Source organism: Ovis canadensis, chromosome 3 (genome assembly GCF_042477335.2).
Source record: "Ovis canadensis isolate MfBH-ARS-UI-01 breed Bighorn chromosome 3, ARS-UI_OviCan_v2, whole genome shotgun sequence".
Taxonomy (NCBI): Eukaryota; Metazoa; Chordata; class Mammalia; order Artiodactyla; family Bovidae; genus Ovis; species Ovis canadensis.
Genome location: NC_091247.1, coordinates 154851591 through 154866598, shown reverse-complemented (window position 1 = coordinate 154866598; position 15008 = coordinate 154851591). Strand labels below are relative to the sequence as shown.

At 39.8% G+C, this 15008-nt stretch overlaps 1 protein-coding gene across 1 annotated transcript in view; it reads right to left on the bottom strand.

The window, feature by feature from the left end:
* Positions 1-15008, bottom strand: part of PTPRB (protein tyrosine phosphatase receptor type B) — a 125171-nt gene that overhangs the window by 104621 nt on the left and 5542 nt on the right. Inside the window, exon 3 of the mRNA XM_069584639.1 lies at positions 8902-9152. Coding sequence (XP_069440740.1) covers positions 8902-9152 — 251 coding nt within the window. The remainder of the gene's footprint in view (positions 1-8901; positions 9153-15008) is intronic.

Sequence of the window (15008 nt, the reverse complement as noted above, 5' to 3'; positions counted from 1 at the left end):
TGCCCGTAGGAAATGGCTAATACATGAAGCGTGAACCTCTGACATCCACCTCTAGCCTGATCTACACCTGGGCTTGTGTACAAGGACAGAGTATATCTCTGTGGATGTGGCACGCAGGGGTGCCTGGATGAAGGTAAGTGCAGGGGCTGAAATCCAGCCAATGTTCCAATATGGAGTCTCGTGCCTGCCTGCTAGAACCATGTGCCTGGAAATGCCTTTTTTTCGAATGAACACAAAGAACCTGGAATCCAGCAGCAGTTCAGTGTCTTCTCAGGTTCCACTTACCCACCCTGGGCCGCCATCTTTCAAGATTGTACACTTTGCTAAGTTAGAGCAGAAGACTGAAATTAGATGCATTAATTATGCTACTTGATTATTTAGCTTTTATGGCACCATACCCTCCCACCCACTGACTTCCCAGGTGGCTCAGATGGTTAAGAATCTGCCTGCAATTCAGGAGACCCAGGTTCGATCCCTGGGTTGGTTTCAATCCCTGGGTTGGGTTTGATCCCTGGGTTGGGAAGAACCCCTGGAAAAGGGAATGGCTACCCACTCCAGTACTGTTGCCCAGAGAATCCTACAGATAGAGGAGCCTGGTGGGCTACAGTCCATAGGGTCGCAAAGGGTTGGACACACCTGATCGACTAATACTTTACTTTCACTTTCCTCTCACCCCGTCATAACAATGCACAAAAGTGCCATCAATGTGGGAAACTAAGGCATTTAGTGAGTCCATGAGAGAGATATTGTGGATGAAGGATAAGATTTATCTAGATCAGTTGTTCTGGAATTTAAAAGTACATCCATGTGACTAGGAGGGTTTGTTAAAACAAAGATTGCTGGGCCGTACACTCAGAGACTCTGATTCAGTTGGCCTATGGTAGGGCCATAGTCTCTGCATGCCTAACAAGTTCTGGATCTGATCTCCATACTTTGAGTACCACTGAGCTAGACTGGACATGGAACTACAGACTGGTTCCAAATGGGAAAAGGAGTATGTCAAGGCTGTATATTGTCACCCTGCTTATTTAAATTATATGCAGAGTACATCATGAGAAACGCTGGGCTGGAAGAAGCACAAGCTGGAATCAAGATTGCCAGGAGAAATCTCAATAACCTCAGATATGCAGATGACACCACCCTTATGGCAGAAAGTGAAGAGGAACTCAAAAGCCTCTTGATGAAAGTGAAAGAGGAGAATGAAAAAGTTGGCTTAAAGCTCAACATTCAGAAAACGAAGATCATGGCATCTGGTCCCATCACTTCATGGCAAATAGATGGGGAAACAGTGGAAACAGTGTCAGACTTTATTTTTCTGGGCTCCAGAATCACTGCAGATGGTGATTGCAGCCATGAAATTAAAAGATGCATACTCCTTGGAAGGAAAGTTATGACCAACTTAGACAGCATATTGAAAAGCAGAGACATTACTTTGCCAGCAAAGGTCCTTCTAGTCAAGGGTATAGTGTTTCCAGTGGTCATGTATGGATGTGAGAGTTGGACTGTGGAGAAAGTTGAGCACCAGAGAATTGATGCATTTGAACTGTGGTGTTGGAGAAGACTCTTGAGAGTCCCTTGGACTGCAAGGAGATCCAACCAGTCCATTCTAAAGGAGATCAACCCTAGGATTTCTTTGGAAGGAATGATGCTAAAGCTGAAACTCCTCTACTTTGGCCACCTCATGTTGACTCATTGGAAAAGACTGATGCTGGGAAGGATTGGGGGCAGGAGAAAAAAGGGACGACAGAGGATGAGATGGCTGGATGGCATCACGGACTTGATGGATGTGAGTTTGAGTGAACTCCAGAAGTTGGTGATGGACAGGGAGGTCTGGCGTGCTGAGATTCATGGGATTGCAAAGAGTTGGACACGACTGAGCGACTGAACTGAACTGAACAGAACTGAGCTAGATATTTCTTGACTCATACCATAGGCAAGCTTCTTATTCCATCAACTTTGTCCTTGTAAAGACACACACAAACACACAGACACACAATCACATAATACTGTAATGGTAACAATAATAGCAATAGCTAATATTAATTGAGCTCTATTTTCCAGGCAATATTGTAGGCATGTAATACAGATTGATTCCCTTAATTCATGTCCAGGATGTGAAAAAGAGAGTCTTGAAGCCAAGTACTGGCTCAGGTTTACGATCCTCCAAACTGACATAAGAGGATGTGAGGAAAGAGAAGGAAAAGGACAAAGGTAGGGAAAAATCTCTGAAAAGAGCCAATTTAGGACAGCTTTGCAGGAGCATCAGTGAGTGATGTTGGGTTCCAAATCATTTCTTTCTTGGCCTTCATCTTTATAAATAGGAGCTCTATGCAAGAGAATAAGGTGACTAGATGGGCAGGAGTGTGTATCTGTGTGTCTACTCTCCTCTTTGCTCTGCTGCTGTTTAACCATGGTGAGTCCTTGGGTGAGTCCTTGCCTCTTTAAGCTGCTGCTGCTAAGTTGCTTCAGTCGTGTCCGACTCTGTGTGACCCCATAGATGGCAGCCCACCAGGCTCCCCAACCCTGGGACTCTCCAGGCAAGAACACTGAAGTGGGTTGCCATTTCCTTCTCCAATGCATGAGAGTGAAAAGTGAAAGTGAAGTCACTCAGTCATGTCCGACTCTCTGCAATTCCATAGACCATAGCCCACCAGGCTCCTCTGTCAGTAGAATTCTCTAGGAAAGAATATGAAATGGGTTGCCATTGCCTTCTCCAGGGGATCTTCCCAACCTGGGGATTGAACTCGGGTCTCCCGCATTACAGGCAGATTCTTTACCATCTGAGCCACCAGGGAAGCACCATAAATACTATGGTAGATTGATTAATGACCACAGATTCATCTCACCCAATATGTATGCCCCTTTTCCCATGAAGAAGTGATTTCTACCTATCCACCTCCTCAGTCTGGCCTGGCTCAGGATTCCATTGACTGATTGAATGTGGCAGAAGTAATGTGTGGTCACAGACCCTAGGTCTCAGTAGGCTTGTAGCTTCCACCTTTCCTCTCTTGCAAAGCTTTCCAAAACCATCCGGTAAAAAAGCTGGTATCATCTAATGGAGGCTGAGAGGCCAGGTAGAGAACCAAGCATGTAGCTAGTTCAAATGCTAGCCATGGAAGAGGCTACTGTGAAGCTTCCAACACATCTCAGCCCACATGCTGAAGGCAACTGCAAGAGTGAGCCTGGGTGAAACCAGCAAAGGATGCCTCCACCCCCACCAGTCAGCTAGCAAAACCATCAGAAATAGTAAGCTCTCATTGTTTTAAACTACTAAGTTTTGGGCTTGTTTGTTACACAGTGATGGAAAATAGATACAAGTACCCACCTCCCAGAATATATGAAAGTGCTTAGCATAGTTGCTGGCACACAAATTTTAGCTATTACTTGTTATCCCCTGGACTCTCTTCTTTGTAGATAGTGAAGCATATCTTCACGTTTCCTTCCTCATTACTCAAAGGAACTCTTGATGGAAGAAAAAACACAAAAACATTCCACTTTCTCATTTTAAGTTTTCTGTGACAGCCTACCCTCCATTCCCAGTCCTGTGTTCTAATCGCAACTCATCCTTTGCTTGTAGATCTAGAACATATGGTTACTTCATAAACGGGAATTAGTAGTGATGTCATTGCCTTTCCAAGCAAAAAATCTTTTACTATTTCAGTTCTTGTTCTTTCTTTGCTGGATCTCTTTCAGGTCAAGTGTGCTAACTGCTACCTAGTGGCTACATGTGTATGGGAACAAAAGGAATAACAGATAATCTAAGCACGTCACTAATTAAAGTAACAAGTAGGAACTAGTGTCTGTTTCTGGATGAAGACTGCATTAAAAATATGAGATGTTCATCAGTATATATCCAACTTCCACACATGTGAAAATCATTACAGAGCTCTTATACTGTCTCCAGTACTCTTGCCTGGGAAATTCCATGGATGGAGGAACCCAGTGGGCTGCAGTCCATGAGGTCGCTAATGGTCGGACACGACTGAGTGACTTCACTTTCACTTTCTTACACTGTCTAAGTCATTTATTCATTAGGGGGCAGCAGAGGATGAGATGGTTAGTTAACATCACCAAGTCAGGATGCACATGAGTCTGAGCAGTTCCAGCAGATAGTGAAGGGCAGGGAAGCCTGGTGTGCTACAGTCCATGTGGTCACAGAGTCACTTAGCGACTGAACAGCAACGGAGTACTGATCCTGTGCTCAGTGATTTTGACGACATCATGCTCTCTATGTGCCTCTGTAACACCACCTTTGGTTTCAGACGCCCCACAAAGTCTGGCAGATAGTAGGTGCTCAATGAATTAGCATGGAATCCATGACTGGACTGAAGTGACAATAATTCCCAAGTTTCTTTAAAATACTAATCTTGGGTGAAAGTTGGAATCATGTCCAACTTTCCATCCTGTCCCATCTCAGCTCTTCCATGTCCATCCCTCCCTCCCTCCTCCCCACCTGTTATTGGGTTAATTCCTGTACTCTGTGAAGCTCAAATCAGATATTCTGTCCACCAGAAGACATTACTTAAAACCTCCACAAGGCCAGGAACCTCTCTTTTGTATTCCACCCAAACCCAAGTAATCTCCATCCCCCTCATCAACCGCAGCAGATGGTGAGTTTCTTCAGGGCAACAACCTGTCATTCACCTTTGAGTCCCAGTAAATACAGCAACCACAGCTATTACTTCTGAAGTGCTTACTAAGGATCAGGTACTGTGTTAAGCATTTTATAGGCCTTGTCTTTCCCAGTCCTCACAATAGCCCTAAGAGGTAGAGGTTCATTTTAATAGATGAGGAAACTGAAGCTGGTCACTAGCTAGTAAGAGGAATTCAGGCCTTTGACTTCAAAGCCTGAGTTCTTAACCACTGTGTTTTGATACTAGTTAAGTTTTCAAGAAATATTATTACTTGTTGAATGTATGAACATTTTCCAAAGTCACTGGACAGTCATTTTTTTTTTTGGTGGGTGAGGGTGGAGAGTTGAAGAGTAATTAGGAGATGAAACAGGAGAAATTATGAAGGAAAAAATGTGTATATAATTAGTCCCTGAATAAAATTCTCTCTCTCTCTCTCTCTCTCTCTCTCTCTTTATATATCATAAAAGAAACATATTGAACGCTAGATACACATAAACTTCCAACACTTGGTGCTTCATCTGGGAGCTCATATAAACCTTAGCATGAATTTCCCTTAGAAAAAATTAAAACTCAAGAGACAAAAAAACCCAACAGAGTGTTTATCACAATCCAAGGCTGCAAACCCAGCTCTGGGCTGGATCACATGAGCTCTGTAACACAGGACTGGGTTGCTCCTGGAACTCTAGAGCTGGCTGTCCTTGATTCATCCCGGTAAAGCTCAGCCACATCTAGGAGCTTCCTATATGTTTGTTTCACAATGGTAAAACTTGGGCAAAAATGAGGCAATATTCTTTTTTTGCTAAAATACAGCCTTATAGTGTTCAGGCAGATATGTTTCTATTGATTATAGTTTTTATTTGGCATGTGTTTTATTTGATGCAGGGTTTTTTTTTTTTTTGGTACTGATCTTTCTCTCTCTCTCTGTCTATATATATATATACACACACACACACACACACACGCATATGTATATATATGCTTGCTGTTGTTGTTGTCTTGCCACTAAGTTGTGTCTGACTCGTTTGTAACCCCATGAACTTAGCCCTCTAAGCTCCTCTGTCCATGAAATTCTCCAGGCAGGAATACCGGATTAGGTTGCCATTCCCTTCACCCGGGGTTCTTCCTGACCCAGGGATCTAACCTGGGTCTCCTACACTGCAGGCAGATTCTTTAACATTTGAGCCACCTGCTGCTGCTGCTGCTAAGTCGCTTCAGTCATGTTTGGCTCTGTGCGACCCCATGGACTGCGGCCCACCAGGCTCCTCCATCCATGGGATTCTCCAGGCAAGAGTACTGGAGTGGGGTGCCATTGCCTTCTCCGTTGAGCCACCTGGGAAGCCTATAAGTTCTAAGTAAGTTCAGTCGCACAGTCATGTCTGACTCTTTGTGATCCCATGGACTGCAGCATGCCAGACTTCCCTGTCCATCACCAACTCCCGGAGCTTGCTCAAACTCATGTCCATAGAGTCGGTGATGCCATTCAACCATCTCATCCTCTGCTGTCGCCTTCTCCTCCTGCCTTCAATCTTTCCCAGAATCAGGGTCTTTTCCAATAAGCCGGTTCTTCACATCAGGTGGCCAAAGTATTGGAGTTTCAGCTTCAACATCAGTCCTTCCAATGAATATTCAGGACTGATTTTCTTTAGGATTGACTGGTTTGATTTTCTTGCAGTCCAAGGGACTCTCAAGAGTCTTCTCCAACACTACAGTTCAAAAGCATCAATTCTTCGACACTCAGCTTTCTTTATAGTCCAACTCTCACATCCATACATGGCTACTAGAAAAGGCTTATATATACGGATAAAAATAGTACATATATACTGATATCGATACACACACACACACATACACACACAGCCTCTTGATGAGGATGAAAGAGGAGAGTGAAAAAGCTGGCTAAAACTCAACATTAAAAAAACTAAGATCATGGCATCTGGTCCCATCATTTCATGACATAGAAAGGGAAAAAAGTGGAAGCAGTGACAGATTTATTTTCCTGGGCTCCAAAATCACTGTGGACAGTGACTGCAGCCATGAAATTGAAAGACACTTTACCTTGGAATGAAAGCTATGACAAACCTAGACAGTGTATTAAAAAGCAAAGACATCACGTTACTGACAAAGATTCATATATTCAAAGCTATGGTTTTTCCAGTAGTCAAGTATGGATGTGAGAGTTGGACCATAAAGAAAGGTAACCACTGAAGACTTGATGTTTTCAAATTGTGGTGCTGAAGAAGATTCTAGAGAGTCCCTTGAACTGCAAAGAGATCAAACCAGTCAATCCTAAAGGAAATCAACCCTGACTCTTCATTGGAATGACTGATGCTGAAGCTGAAACTCCAATACTTTGGCCACCTGATGTGAAGAGCTGACTCATTGGAAAATACCCTGATGCTAGGAAAGATTGAAGGCAAAAGAAGAAGTGGGTGGCAGGTGAAGAGATGGTTAGATAGCATCACTGACTCAGTGGACATGAGATTGAATGAACTCTGGGAGATGGAGAAGGACAGAGAAGCCTGGAGTGCCACAGTCCATGGGGGTCTCAAAAGAGTCAGACATGACTTAGGGACTGAACAGCAGCCACATATACACAAAATACACACATCAGAACAGAAAAAAAGTAGATATAAATATTTAAGCTCAGCTCTAAGAATCCTCTTATAAACTGGTGTTAGAATGCAGTTTTAGTCAAGGCACATTCAGCCAGAATGAGAAGGTGCCCCACCAGGAAGTGTTCAATTTCCCAAGCAAGTGGTGAAACTGTCAGTGACATCAGTGGTTGAAAGGGCTCAGGGCTGGGAGATTTAGGGAGACCCCAGGGCTAGTTCATGATGACACCCTCAAGTAACAGCTCTCCTGCTCCTTTTCCCTGTGTTTCCTTCCCACTTTCCAAGCCCAGATATATCTGAAACCATGAAGATCAAGCTTGGAGAGGTGAGTATATAGCTGGTGAGATGTGAGAGAATTTGAAGACACTCCCTTTTCCCCTATTTCAAGACCAAGCTTGGTGGGGTGATGGAAGGGAGAAGCTAACATTTCAATTGAATTTAGGGTTTGAGTTATTTCTTGAAATGGTATTTATGCTAATAGGCTGACAGTGATTATTGAGCTTTAAATTGATTAAAGAGTGTCCAGAAAAGTCATGAGGCCTTCTGAACTCTTCAGAGACAATGCAAGAAATAGGTTGGAGGGCAGATTTATAGCACTGGCTCTATTTGTTTTGCAATCAATAATGAGGTATGGGTTCACTAGCCAGGAGTCATGTGCAATTTTAATTTCTGCACAATGCAAAAGAAAACAGCACTAAAATGGTTAAGTCACATGCATAGTGTTGAGCTTTTACTTTCTTTAAATTACTTGGGTTGCTTTTGTGTGTGTTGATGTGCTGTCATGTCTGACTCTTCGTGACGCCACAGACTACTGGCAGCCAGCCTCCTCTGTCTATGGAATTTTCCAGGCAAGAATACTGGAATGGGTTGCCATTTCCTCCTGCAGAGAATCCTCCGGACCTAGGGATCGAACCCGCTGTCTCTGCCTCTCTTGCATTGGCAGGTGGATTCTTTACTGTTGCACTCCCCGGGAAGCCCTCAGGTTGCTTGTTATGAAACAGCTAAATACTGCCAAATGAAACCTTAGCTTTTAAAATGTGCTTTAATTACAGCTATTGTCTAAAATGATGGCCTAAAACCCTGAATGGAAAGCAAAGCCAAAGAGGTGAACACCTGAAATGGAAACGCTATGTGAGCAGATTCACAGCCGTGTCCTGGCTGCTCCTCAGCCATTTACCTGTCCTCTTGTGGATGCTGATGTAGAATTGCTATGTGACTCAGCTTATCCTTGTCCATCTTCACAAATCTGTTATAATGATTCCTGAATCTTCCATTGCTTTGTGACTCTCTCCCCTCCCTTACAAGCATAAATGATTGTGACCTATATGCAGGGGGACCTGCAAGTTACTGACTGTAATTTTTACTTCCTGATTTTAATTCTTGTAAGACTATGAACCCTGACTTTAATTCAGAAATGTGGCCAGTCTACAGGAGTTATAATTATCTTCAGCTTATAAAGGTGTAGCCATTTAAATTCTACCTCCAAGATTGTCTCATTATGCAAAATGCCTTCATATACAATTAACAACAAAGACACAGAGTGCCTCATCACCCACTTGAGTAGCATTATTTCCAGCAAAGCCAGTCTTTTCAAGCAATGGGCTTTCTGAGGCCTTCCCAAGACACACTCCATACACTCCTTTCTCCTCACTTACCTCTTCCGTGGTGCTGGAGAAGGGTGGAGTAGTCCAGGGAACCCAAGATGTCATTCCAGCCATCCATAGACTGGGATGCTCCCTCTGGCTGCTGTTCTGGCTGTAGTTTTCCGGGGTACTTCTGGTGAAGGCCTCGGTGGTATTTCTAATAAGGTGTCCCGGGCTATATGGAAGTGCATTAAAAGTAGCGGGGGTCTGGGGAGGAGCTGTGTTTCTAATGCTCCTTACCGAGACTTCAGTTCCCGGGCCAGCTGAAGTAAAGAAAGGACAGGAGCTAAAATTACCCTCATGTTCTATACAGTCTTCATATAAAACCAGTTTTTCTTAGAAAAAGACCGCTTTGACAATGGGCATGAATTTTTCAGTTACATGAAAAATAGAAAATAGTTTGAATGTGACCATACTCACTTGCCCTGTCTGTGTCACCTGTCTTTTATCCATCTCTCCAGTTTACAAGGTGCAGGGAGAATTATGGAAACTGTGCTATCACGGATAAACACAAAAAGAGGCTCAAGATGGAAAAGGTCTTTTCATAATTTAGCAAGATGTAAATATCAGCTGTTCTCTTAAATGTTAATGAAATAACCATGACCATTAAGCATCTTTTCCTTGAGATGTGGAGATTGTTCAGGGTACCCTGGATGCGGTTGCCAGATGTAGCAAATAAAAATATGTGATGCCCAGTTAAATTACTATTTCACATAAATAACCAAAGGCCCAGTATATTTAATATATCCTCAATATACAACATTACAAAGATTATATTATATTGTGTGCTAGGAATATGCTTATACTAAAAATTGTCATTTATCTGAAATTCAAACGTACCTGAGTATGGTGTATTTTATCCAGCAACCCTACCTGTACATCTACTAAAGCTTTGATAAGTGTTTGGACATTCTCCCTAGTTTCTGTTTGCTTTTATCTTCCTGAATTCTGTGCCACTATCACTGCCATTGTGCCTGGCATATCTAGAGATGTACTCTTTCCTGGGATGTCTGCTATAGGACAGATCCAACTGTACTATTAGTAATATGCCTTTACAACAGACTCCAAGAAGCAGTCTTAATTCTGCACTATTAATTGATTAAAGTGCTAGAATGTCCTTTTACACAGATACTATTGTTGGAATGCAAAAAACTCTATGTGTGGAGATTAGTATTTTGGCTATTTCGAGCTTTGGCCAATGTCAGTCCCCTGAGTTGATTACTACCTAAGACAATTTTAGCTCTCATATCCTCAGAAAGAAAAAAGGTTTAATGGTGAGGTGAGGGCAGAGACAAGCTTCCATATACCTAGCATGTAATTACGTGCCTTCGCATGTCAACCTATGTTTACTCTTCTTCACTAAGCAGCAGTTGGTAAGTTCTCTTCTTGAGAACTATTTTTTTAGTCAGTTTATAGAATTAATTCAATGGATGAAACAAGACTTTCCTCAAGTTAGGCAAATGATCAAAGCACTCCTGAAATTTCTTTTGCAAATAACATAGTTTATCACCATTGCAAGTAGCTTTGGGATGGATATCTTATGGAAAAAATTCTGCTCTTCTGTAACTGTCTTTAATTAACCTTCTGAATGTATTTTTAAAACACTCCAAACCAAACAAGTTCATTTTCCAGTTTAGGACACCACCTTTTTCCAAAGAAAGAACCTACAGAATATTCAAGTCTGGTACCCCTTCATTTTGTGTCTATGTTTTAACTTGTGCTATTTAAAAAACAGGAAGGAAACTTCAGTCTTAACATTTAATTTCCAAATTTTGTGAATTTCAAAACAAACTTTGTTAGGCATCACAATCTCTTTGGAGCTTGTTGGAACATTGAAGCCTTACTACCCCACTCCCTACCTCCAAATTATGACCTAGTATATCTGGCGTGGGATTTAGCACACGCATTTCTAATACATTTCTCAGGTGTAATATACATCTAAATATATAATTTTATCCATATGTACAATATGAGCCAAAGCTGAATTCTAATCATGTCTTATGTGGGAATTGAAGAATTATGAAGTAGATGAAAAGAAAGAAAAATCCATCACAGAAATATATAAGGTGATTAAAATAATTTCACCTTTCCATTGCCTGAACTCTTTGTTGAAATGAGTGTTATGAAATTATACTAAAAATAGTAGTTCTCTGTGTGTTTTGGGTCCTATAATCCTTCTGATATTCTTTTAAAAGGTATATACATTTTACAGTTTATGAAATAACAAGATGTGTTTTGACAAATGCAAGGAAAAGTTCCTACACAATGGAACAATATGTTGAAGCTATTTTTAAAAAGCTTTATTGTACCATTGCTATTACATTGTTTCCACATTATACACAATTCCTCTTAGAACACAATTCAAACTAAGGCGGACCATCCTAGGTCCAATCTAAGAAGTTTAGTACTTACTGTAGAAAAAATAAAGCTTAGCACTTAGAGCTCACCTATAAGATGATTTTCAATGACTATGTCATATCAAGACCATATTTCTAATAAATTTCTTTAAAAAGAAATATACATTTTAATTTATTAATTCATCTATGATTGCCTCAGAAATAATCAATAATAGAAATGGAATTTTTGTATAATGATAGTGGAGGCAATACACAATTTGTTAGTTTCCCTCTTTTAAATGATTAAAAAAATGTTCAAGCATATTGAAAGCAAGAACTTGAATAAAACTCATTTTGAAGATATAAAATTTAAACTATATTGATACTTTCTATTCTGTAGGAAGATGCCAAATGTAATGTGCCCTTCAAAAGTGGGAAAGCAATCTGGAAAAGAGATAAATGAAACAGAAGATACCTTAGAATATTGATGATTTGTATATATATATTTATACATAAATATTTAAATTAATATACAAGATATATTAAATAAGATTTGACTAGAATAAGGTGAAAGGTCTGGGCATTATAATATTCTGAATAATTATTAGAAATGTTAAAATGAATAAAATTTCAGAAAATGTACTCAATGAAATAAAGAATACATTTAAAAATACACACGCCTAAAATTTGAAAAAGTGAGTTAGAAAGTAAAAAATTTTGAAAAGAGTACCAAAGATGGAGAATTTACAAAAAATAGGAGGCATAACAATCAAGAAGGCATAATCAGGGGTTATTTTTTTTTTAAGAAACTTAAAAAAGATGCAAGATTAGAAGAAAGTAAAATTAATAAATGGAAATTGATACCAAGACATAGGATAGTAAAACATCAAAGCATAGCATAGTAAAAAAGTTAGATTAAAAAATGGAAGTTTAGCCAATCAAAGAAATGCTTTTCAATAGCCAATTATTACTCAACTACTGTACTATGGTTTGTTATATGACAGTGAGCCTGGTTTATCCTAATGTCCCATGTTTTCTTTTGGGAAAATGCACATGCAAACAATGGAAAAGGATAAAATGGTGGTGTAGAAGGATGGAGGGATAAGAATGGTTTATTAATTCATGGCTATGAGGTTTTGGGGGAGACATGCTCAGCCAGAGCCTAAACAGGGTTAGGGCAAAAGCAGGTGGAAAGTGGGTGAACAACTTTGCATGCCCTGGCTGGCTCATCTGTTAGGCACAACACAAACACTGCCTAGGGCTCACGATTTTTAGGGTCCATCACATGATTTAATTTCTTTGAAAATAATTTTTAACAAAGAATGTTCAGGGTCAAAGAAAATGTTAAATTTTTTTTCACACATTGTGAATAAATGAGAATGCTAGGACCCATGATAATCTATTAATTTATTTCATTTCTTTTTCCCCAATGGAGGAAGGAACCCACAAAGATGTAAGAGCACAGGACCCATGAAAGTCATATGCAGCCTTGGGTGTGCCCTAGTAAGTTTAATGATGTGTCACAGGCTGAAAATCGTTGAGCAACTCCGGATGCTATGTTAGACATTTTTCAATGATCATAGAAAGCATATATTAATACTCAATGACCAGATGATTTTCAATGATCATGTAAATAAATGGTTAATTGCAAAGTCCATGTTGTTATAATGATGCAAGGAGGAAACTCTAAAATGTCTGTGACAGCCAATTTGGTCAGAGTCTGTGTATACAAAGACACTTTCTGTTTTGCTTTGTTCATTTCCCATCAAGCTCTCTGTATTTACAAGCACTACTACCAATCACTAGAGGAAATAGCTGCTAACACCCAGTGTCCCAAGAGTATATATGATTGCTTACCTAGTACAATGCTTATGCATTTTATTCCCTCATCCATATGACTACAATGAAACAATTACTTTAACCAGCAGGTATATCAAGCCAGCCAACAATATGATTTACTTCAGCAGTGAGATCTCAGTAGTGATTTTACTAACTCAGCCATATCAGGGACACTTGAAAATATGTCTGGAAAAATTTGCTTGTCCTCAGACAAAAATGAAATCTGAGTGAATGAATCTGTAGCAGATGTGGAATAAATGTTGATTGGTTGGCTGACATATACAATGTTACTCTTCATACAGTATGAAACATCTTAGTGAAAGTAACAATTTTAGACAGTCATCCTGGGTGTTTATACTTGTAAGGAGACTTGGAATTCCTTGGAATAGGTATCCAAACCATAGATGGAATTTTGTACTCTTCATTTGGAAGTCCTAGAACTATTTGAGTGTGGTTTACTGTCAATAGATTGGTGCTGGTGCTGTGGAACCCCTTTTCAAGTTTAGAATGTTTTTATTTTCCTGTCTTAAGGATTATTTGCTTAGATATGCTTGCAAATATGTAATATCCTTTGAGAAGATTTCTCTGTTTCTCATGTAAAAGAGGGGGCCCAATGAATGAGTTATTTTCCATATCGTGTAGGTCCATAAAACTTCAATAATTCAGTCCCCGTAACCTGTGTTGTCTATTTGTGGGGCTAAGACTTTTCCTGTTGGAATAGATAATACTGTAACTGTTAATGGCTTGGTGGGTTTAAAAATTCTGCTTAATATGGGAAGAAGAGAAAACCAATAATCAGGACTTCATTAGTGGTATAAAAATATCCTTAGCTTTCCTTAATTGTTCCTATTATTCTGATGCGCATGCTCAGTCGCTCAGTTGTGTCCAGCTCTTTGCGACCCCATCCATGGGACTTTCCAGGCAAGAGTACTGGAGTGGGTTGCATTTCCTCCTCCACGAGATCTTCCCAACCCAGGGATCAAACCCTTGTCTCCTGGGTTTTCTACCACAGAAGAGCCACCTGGGAATTACTGTAATTCTGATATTTAACACCTTTTAGAAGTTGAAACACATTTAGCCAGCACTTGTTGACCATGGGAACCATGATTACCTTTAAAGGAGATAAAGATTTCTAAGTTATGATTCCTGCTCTAAAGAGGTTTATAGCATAATAGTTGAGTCTTTCTAACTTTTTTCTTTTGCATCTTCTGTATATACAAACGACTTAGTCATGGAGAAAAAAAATGTTTAACTGAATTTTAAGTGAACTTTCCTAGGAATGTACAAGTACCCCTCGCCCAAAGTGTAGGCTGATATAATTTTCCCTTTAGTTTATAGGATTTTTCCTAGCAGGAAGCCCTTAGGAGTACCATCTTTCAAGAGTTTGTAAATTAGAAATTTGGACCTCAGAATGCATTTTTACTCTCAGAGCAATAATAATCTTAAAAAGTCAAATGTGTCATTATATAAAATTGCTATATGCCTGGGAGTAGAATAAAATTTGGTTTTTCCTTATTGCTTTATTGATGATTGCCTTGCGTGAATTTATAGAGACTGAGAAATGACGCACAAAACATTTCTAAATGCTATACTCAGCACAGTGACTCCAACGATGTGGCTATACGGAGGAAATATTTGAATCTGTCAATCACTTGTTTTATTGACATATTGCTGAAGGTAAGATGGTTCCCAGAGAGCTGGATATCTGGCAACTGACTGACAAAAGAATATATAGGAAAAAGGAAATTTTGTCATTTTAGCCAGATATATTGGCATTTTGGAAGCAATGCTTTTTATTACTCTCTACTCAGAATAATAGCTATAAGGCTCTAATTTAAAAAATTGATCTTAAAAGTTTTTTTTAAAATAAGAGTCTGTCTACCATATACATTATTATTTTTTTGTAGGAGGGGATCCAAAATGAATTTGTGTAGTATATTCTTT